The following is a 7,906-nucleotide window of genomic DNA, read 5'->3' as shown; positions in this document are numbered from 1 at the left end:
TCACTAGATCCCAAAGCGCCTGAGTCTCTTGGCGCAGCTGAAGCTCAAAAAACCTGGCAGAGGGGAGGAGAACCCTGGCCCAGGGTCCTGTTGAGTTCAGAGCTTTTATTTCGCAGCCCACCACCCACGCTCCTTTGCCACGGGGTTCCGGAGACGGACGGCGAGTCTCCAGGTCCCTTGGCTAGTCTCTTCCGTGCCCAGGTCCGCGCTCCCAACAAAGGCGGCCGACCACGTGCTCCTCCTCGACGCGGGCCTGGAGTGCGGAGGCGCGCGGCCCCAAGCTCCCGCTCCAACCCGGGCTGCATCCGGACGCGGCGCTGCGCCTCAGGTGGGCGCCGGGCAGCCCCCTGCAGCCCTGAAGCCCCCGGCAGTGCCTCGCCCACTCCCAGCCGCAGCCGCTGCAGCGCCCTGGAAGCGGCACTAGGGGGAGCTCAGGCAACTGGCTTGGTGGATTGCATCAAAACCATGCATCCAACAGCAATTTTTTAGATTTGCAGGGAAAAAATGGGGAGTGGGGAGACACATCGTTCCCCCTCCTCTGCAGCTCCCAACTCTTTCCGTGGGAGGCCGAGAAAACAACCCTGGGGAGTGAAGGTGCCTTTCCTCCCCGTAACTAAAGCCTCCATGGCCTCCCTCTTCCCCTACCCCCAGTGCGGACCTTCGCAGCCCCCAACGCTCTTAAGTGTCCCCGAGAACTTCGCGTTGCGCGACGCCGCGACCTAGAGCCTGGCGGACCCCTGGGACTGGCTTGCATCTGCCCCCTCGGAGTCTTAGGTGGGGGCCTCTCGGCAACAGTCCCTCCTCTCGCTGCGGGAGGCATGAAGGCCGGGGTCGGGGGCGTGAGTCGTCCTGCGGGGTGGCTGGTGCAGAAAAGGGGAGCGCGGGGACGAGAAAGCGAGCGCGTGAGCATTGGGGAGAAAGCCAGAGACAGAGAGACGCCGAGAGGGACACTATCAAACAAACAGAGAGCAAGCACTTTGCTTTTTTCTTTCTAGCTTGCTTTTTTTTTTTTTTTTTCCTGTCTTTCTTTCCTATCCCCTCTTTGCAAAGCTGGAACCACCCCGCGCGCCCCCGGGCCCAAGCCACGGCTCCAGATGTGAATCTGGTTCCAGTGGGGAGAATGCGAGCTTGCTCGGGGCCTTGGCACATTCTCCCACTCTGAGGTCATTCCGTAGGTGGTCAGAGGGGAGAGCGCGCCTGGAGCCTTCCTGCCTCCATCCACTGGGGAGGGAAGAGAGGCGGGCGGGCGGGCGGGAGGGGAGAGGGAGAGAGGAGGGGCGCGAGGAGGGAGGGAGACGCCGCCAGCACACCACCAAGTGGCACCGAGCAGTGATAACAAACTCAACTTAAAAAAAAAAAAAAAAAGGAAAAAGAAAAAACTTCCCCAAGTTGCAGTCTGAGACGTGCGGACGTGCGGGCGGAGGCGCGGGGTAGGGAGTGTGGGTGGCCCCCAAAGCCCCCCAGCGTCCCCCGGCTTCTCTCCCCTGCCGCAGAGAGCTCGGAGGCGAGGCCGACCAGGCCCTGCGCCTCTGGTTGGGCAGGGAATGTGCTGGAGGTTGGCTCGGCTTCCCGCAGGAGACCCCAGGGCGGCCGTTTCCCGTGGGGGGCAGGCTCCTTTGGGGAGGAGGGCTCCGAAGAGAGCAGCGCGGGCTTCGACCCCAGCAACCAGCACCCCCCCTCACCCCACAATCCTGCTCCCACCCCCAGCGTTGCGGATGTGGGCATATCCCTGCCGCCCGGGCCCAGGAAAGCTGGGATTTGCCTGAGGGTAGGGGTCTCTTTCCACCTCCGTCCTCCCCGCTACCTCCACGCCGACCTGAAAACATGGCACCACCATCCACTATAGTCGACTTTTTATTAAGATTATAAATTTAAACAAATAATCTGAACAGTTTACCCGGTGATATACAATTCAGTATGCACGAAAGTACAAGGGAATGAGGGAGAAGGGCCAAGAAATGAGGGGTTGGCAACTTGCTTCGGAGTCTACATGGTGCTGATGGCAGAGAACCAGAGGGGCTGCAGAACCACCCCCCCCTTTTTTTTTTTACAACAAAAGGCTTTAAACAAAATCTATCCAGTTTAAGACACAGGACGGGGTTCTCACAGGCTCGAACAATGCTGGTTTCATGAAATGCGACCGAAGGCTGAAGGGAAACAGTGCAACTTAGAAGCACACACACGACACATCTGACCAGGAACTTAGTGAAAAGTCTCCGACGCAGTCGGCGGTCCCGGCCCCTCCCTTCCTCGGGGCCGCGGGGGATCCAGGTGAAGGGATCGACTTCCTTTTTTGTTTGGTGAGGACCGCAGTGCTGGGCATGATGGGAAATGTAGTCCGCGGTGCCCGCCCCCCACCCCTTCCCCAAACAGTGTCCGAGAGTGTTGGGGTGTCCGGCGCCACCCCGATTCCGGGAGACGGGTGGAGGAGGGGAGGAGAACGGAGCCAGAGGGGCGGGAAGAGGAGGGGTTCAAGACACCCGCCCCGGGAAGAAAAGGAAAAAAAAGTTGAAGTGTTTTCATTTCTGCCTTCTCATTTTGCGAACTTTGTAGGCCGCCCCTAGAGAGGAAATGTGACCCAAACGTCCCTTTCAGAGATAGAGTTTGCCTTTGTTTTTGCTCAGGATTTCACAAGACCCATTCCTCACCCCACGGAGGGACTCGGGAGAGCCGAGCGCCGGGCTTCCTGGGTCTGACAACTGATTGGGATCGGCGTCCCGGGCCCCGCGCCCTTCTGCGCTGCGCCCCCGGCGCGCCCCAGCGGCCCGAGCGCCCTAGCTCGCCCCCGGCTGCCCCGCACCGCCTCCGGGCAGCGGCCCTCCCTCACGTGGCTGGCTTCTCGCTAAACACCACTGCAATCACTACAATAAAAAAGAAAAAAAAAAGAGAGAGAGTAGGAGAAACACAAAGCATACTTAAATAGGCGCTTTTTCTCTCTGTAAAAATAAAGTCCAAGATCTTAGATTTCTTTTTTTTATTTTACAATTTATAAAACATCGGCCACCTCCCCCTGCTCGCCCCCAGCGCAGCCCCGAGTGGCCGGGCGCCCGTTTCTTCCCTCCTCTCGCCCCTTGGCCGAGTCTTTGTCTGGCCCTAGCCCCACGGGGCCCCGGGGCCCCGTGCCCTCGGGGGTCCCTAGAAGGCGACAATGGCTCGAGTCCAGGCGCCGAGGCTGGCGAGCGCCTGCTTGGCGCACAGCTGCCCGTTGAGCGGCGGCGGCTGCTCCGAGGAGTCCGGCTGTCGGCTCACCAGCCCCGAGAAGCCCGAGCCAAAGATGGAGATCAAGTTTGAGATGTTGGACGCGTCCGGGGACGAGTCCGGGCAGAAGTCCTCGAAGCGAGCGCGCTTGCAGGGGGCGAACGCGGCGACCCCGGGGGGCTCGGCCCCCAGGTCGCCCGCGTCCTCGTCGTCGTCGTCGTCTTCCTCCTGGCCAGGGTAATACTTGCGCTTGCAGCCGGCGGCGGACGCCAGGCCGGGTCCCGGAGCTCCCTGGCCACAGCAGGGGCAGTGGGCGGAGGCGCAGCAGTCCTGGTGCAAGTAGCCGTTCTCCACCGTGGTCACCACGTGAGTGTCCAGGTCCAGCACGGTGGTCTGGCTACTGCAGTGCACGCCGAAGTCCGAGGGGGCCGGGTACGCGCTCCGGTAGAAGCCGGGGGAGGAGGCGGGGGCCGGGGAGGAGGAAGGGGAGGCAGCGGCAGCGGCTTGAGGGGCAGCCCCTGGGGGCGCGGAGGGCGCGGAGCAGGCAGCCGAGGCGCGAGGGTCCCGCGGGCAGAGCGCGGCGGGCGCGGGCGGCGGCAGCGGCGCAGGACCCGGCTGCAACGGCTCCAAAGGCTGCCCGCGGTGGGGCGCGCCGTGCGGCGGCTGGAGCGAGGCGCACCCGGGCAGCTCCGAGAGCGCCCCCGCGCCGCCCGCGGGCGCCCTGGCCGCCGCCGCCGCGCAGCCCCTGGGCGCCGGGTGCTGGTGCTGGTGCAGCTGCTGCTGGAGTTGCAGCTGGTGGAGCTGGTGGAGCTGGTGCAGCTGGTGCCGAGCGACCGGTTCGCGCGCCTCCGCGTCCCCGCCGCCGCCAAGTTGAAGCGGACCGAAGTCGGCCGCGCTGGCCGGCATGCCCGGCGCGGCGTACGCGAGGTGCTGGTGCTGGTGGTGGGGCGGCTGCTGCTGTTGCTGCTGCTGGCGCCGATATAGCTCGGCGTAACGCTCGCTCAGGTAGAGCTGGCGCGCGTTGCGGAGCACGTAGGACACCAGGAGGTTCTTGTGCAGCTTGATGCCGCCGCGCTGGGTCCGGGAGCTGTGGATCTTGCGCAGGGAGATGCTGATCAAGCTCTGGGCGTCCAGGGCGCACTCCATGCTCTCGCGGAGACGGCGGCGGCGGAGCAGCCGCGGCCGCCGCTGCTGCTGCTGCTGCTGCTAATGCTGCTGCTGTTTCGGCCTCCAGCCGGCCGCCGGGGCGCGCTGAGCAGGGAAAACGGAGCCCGGGTCAGCGGGTCGGCTGCGCTCCGAGAGGAGCAGCCACCATGCGCTGCGCGCCAGCCGCGGGACCGTGCTCCCCAGACGGCGCCAAAGCAATGAGCCTCGGCCGGCCCCGGCCCCAGCTATTTAGCTGGGCATCCGGACCCCGCCCCACGCCCGATGAGCCAATAGAAGTGCCCAGAGCCTCCCGAGTGACAGACGCTGCCCGCCCCAGGGCCACTCGGCTGGCCAATCAGACCAAGGCGGTTCCTTTGTGCTATTCAAATACCGAACGGACCTGGGGCTTCTAACGCCGCTGCTGCCTCGAATGTTCTCCTGGGGCCGCCGCGCAGCGCGGGGCTCGGAGGCGCTGGGGCTGCTGTCTGCAACATGGGTCGCCTCTCAGCCGCCACGTTGTAGCCGGTGGCTGCCCTCGGCCCAGCTTCTGGGACCTGGGGGTCGGCTCACCTGTGTGCTGCGGCGACGGCTCCTCCCCCTTCCCGCAGGACTGGGCCTCACCTGCGGCAGGTGCGCACGGCTCCCCGCTCCTGTCCACACGACACTTTCTTTCTCACCTTGTCGCCCCTGGGTGACCTGCGGGACCCAAGGCTTTTGAAAGAGGTTAGGGAGGCCGTCGGATTGGCCCTGGGGGACCCTTAAGGGAGGAGGTTTTGGAGGTACCCTCAACCGCAGAGAATGTTAGGCCCGACACCTTGACTTTTTGGCTGAGGGGCCTCAGGGAATTCTCGGGGAAGGGCTGTCCTCATTTGGTTGACGGGAAAAGCCAAAACCTCCTGAATTTGGTCTCCTCTGATTTGGGAGGCTTCCCGTCATGCCCCACTACGGGCACAGGCTTTGCAACCTGCTGAGGCCAGTAGTTGCTGTGAGCCCTGACACCAAGGGTCCTGATCACCAGTTCTGTAACCTTTCCTTCCTAGCTACTAATAATAACAATAGGGACTATTCTTATGTTCCTAGTATGGGGCAGGCCCTTGCCAGAAGCTCCCCCCCACCCCCAAACCCTCCCTGCGAAGGCTTGCAGAGCAGGGACCTGCATCTCAAAGGAGTGAGGTGATTTGGGAGTCACAGAGCTCTGCACGGGCAGAGCAGGATTTGTGCCAGGACTGTGAGGGCTGAGGAACTGGCCAGTGCAACTTCTGTTGACATCGTTGTCCTTCTTGTCCTGAGTCATTCATGGGCCACGTTCTCTCGGCTGGGGACTGGGACTGTTGGGGGACAGAGGGATTGGGTCGTGATCCCCGAGGCTCTCCAGACTGGGAGTCCTGAAAGAGGGGTGACTACTGCTCTGAAAGGGGGGTCCGAGGTGCCCGGGGTGGCGTCGGTGTTCTCCTTGAAGTGATCAGGAGGTCGGCCTGAGGAGGGGGGTCCTTGAGTTGGCCCTCGAAGGAGGAGAGGGCTTCACAGAGACTCTGAGAGCTAGGCGGGCCCCGCGGGCCAGGGGTGGGGATGCCCAGGGGCAAACTTCCTGCTTTCAGCCTCTCCTCAGGATTTCTTCTGGGTCTCCTCTTTCCTTGGGCCCATTGTCTTCAGCACCTACTTTGTCCCTTGGCGGGAGTGAAGAGACCCAGACAGCCCATTCTGCAGTTTCTGGGTCACCCTTTAGTCTTATTTATCCTCCAGGTTTGTTTCCTCAAAGAGTTTTTTCAGCATCTACTCACTGCCAGGCATCAAGGGTGAAAGCAAAGTTAGGGAGTGTTACCTCATTTTCTGATAAGGAAACTTGGGCACCGACAGCAGAAGGGACTTGCCCAAGGCCCCACAGCTCCAGGTCCAGTGCTCTGTCCTTTCCGTTCTGGCCATAGGCACCCTCAAACTGGTCTGAGTCCCTGTGACCAGTAGCAGTGTTCCCCACCCCCACCCAGAGAATCCAGGGTTGACATTTTAGGGGGACGACAAAGAGAGAAAGGGCATCTTAATTCCATTCAGTTGGTGATCTGATGATGGGGACACACGGGCATGGAACTTGTCCATGTGATGACACCTGCAGGAAATAAAACTCTACTGCCCCTTACTTCCCGAGAGCCTGTCTTAAAGACACTCAAAGGCTTTATTTATTTTATTTATTATTATTATTATTTATGTCTATAGCACCTGGCCTTCCTAGGTGATCTCCCATCTAAGTACTAACCAGGACTGACCCTGCTTAGCTTCTGAGATCAGACATTAGGCTTGTTCAGGGTGGCATGGCCATAGACCATGGACTGTGGCTCCACTTGGGCATGAATCCAGGACCTTCTGCGTGTAAAGCAGACATGCTAACTGCTACACTATGGAACCACGTCTACAGTTACTTATTTTTGAAGTTCACTTTTGAGACCTCACTGGCATGTGGAGGGAAACAGAAGGTCCCATCGGGCTTTACAGCTGTGAGGACTCCAAATGCAACAGTCAAGTCTGAGATCCATGGTGTCTGGCCATTGTAAAAGCCCAAGGATGTGTTATTAATGCTGACTTTGGCCTTCATTTTGTCCTTGCCCAGAACTTATTGGGGGAAACTAAGACTTATGGTTTATGTATCTTGCTCAAGATCACATAGCCGAGAAGGGGTAGAGATAGGATTTGAATCCAAGTCTGTTTCTAAGACCAGAACTCACTCTAGGTTCTTCAAAATCACCTACTCGGTGAATCTGAGTCCAGTTCTCAGGGCTCGGCTCACGGCAAACGTGACCTTGATGTGACTGACATCCCAACCACTTTCCTGCCAACTGCTCTGAGAAGTCAATATATGTCCCAGCCTCAGCTCATCATTCACGGCCATTCTCAGAGCTGAACCCCATAACTCTGGGGGCCGAGATAGGGAATCAGGCTAGGGGCGGAAGTGGATTGACTAGCCATAGGCTGGGGGCAGGAAAGCCAGGCCCTGGCTCCCTGGGCAGCACCTCTGGGCACCTCCTAGCCCACCAGCTTCACCTCTGCCCCAAGGTGAGTTTGAGCTGTGCTAAGGCTCTTTCCCTCCTTGGGGTCAGCTGACAGGTGGTCAGGCGCATGTGCAGAGCCCGTTCATTCTCTGGGCCCTCCTGTCTGGGGCCCACGCTCACTTGGTCTCCCCTCCTTCTCAAGAACCAAGAAGTGGGCTAGCGGGGAGGGCTAAGCAGTTGTCTAGCTTAATAAAAACCCTTGATCTTTTTTGGGGTGGCCGCAGCTGTTGTGAGAAACACTTGCTGAAGGAGGCGATGGAACAGCTGAGCTCTTCGGTGCCCCCGGGAGCAGTGCAGCTTGGGGGGCACACAGCAGGAAGTCACAAGTGTGTATAGAATGGGTGGGTCGTACTCAAGCCTCTGTTTGGGGCACGGGGGCTCAGAGCAGGGCACCACAGACTGCTCAGGGCAGCGAGCGTGCATGTGTGTGTATGAGATCCAGGGGCACACCTGTGGGGAGGAGGGGCCCTCAGACCTGCCCCCCTGCACGGGGCTTCTTGGGATGAACGGCTGGGTCCCCG

The 7,906-nt window shown here is 60.7% G+C and overlaps 1 protein-coding gene across 1 annotated transcript; it reads right to left on the bottom strand.

Annotated features, from left to right (window-relative positions):
- Positions 1 to 1,841: 1,841 nt before the first annotated feature.
- On the bottom strand, positions 1,842 to 4,571 carry IER5L (immediate early response 5 like). The gene has a single exon (XM_016133799.2). The coding sequence runs from the start codon at positions 4,342 to 4,344 to the stop codon at positions 3,136 to 3,138; it is 1,209 nt and encodes a 402-aa protein (XP_015989285.2). The 5' UTR covers positions 4,345 to 4,571; the 3' UTR covers positions 1,842 to 3,135.
- Positions 4,572 to 7,906: the final 3,335 nt, after the last annotated feature.

This window comes from Rousettus aegyptiacus, unplaced genomic scaffold, assembly GCF_014176215.1.
Source record: "Rousettus aegyptiacus isolate mRouAeg1 unplaced genomic scaffold, mRouAeg1.p scaffold_m13_p_3, whole genome shotgun sequence".
NCBI lineage: Eukaryota > Metazoa > Chordata > Mammalia > Chiroptera > Pteropodidae > Rousettus > Rousettus aegyptiacus.
Note: the sequence above shows the minus strand (reverse complement) of the source record. Positions and strands in the feature narration are given on the sequence as shown.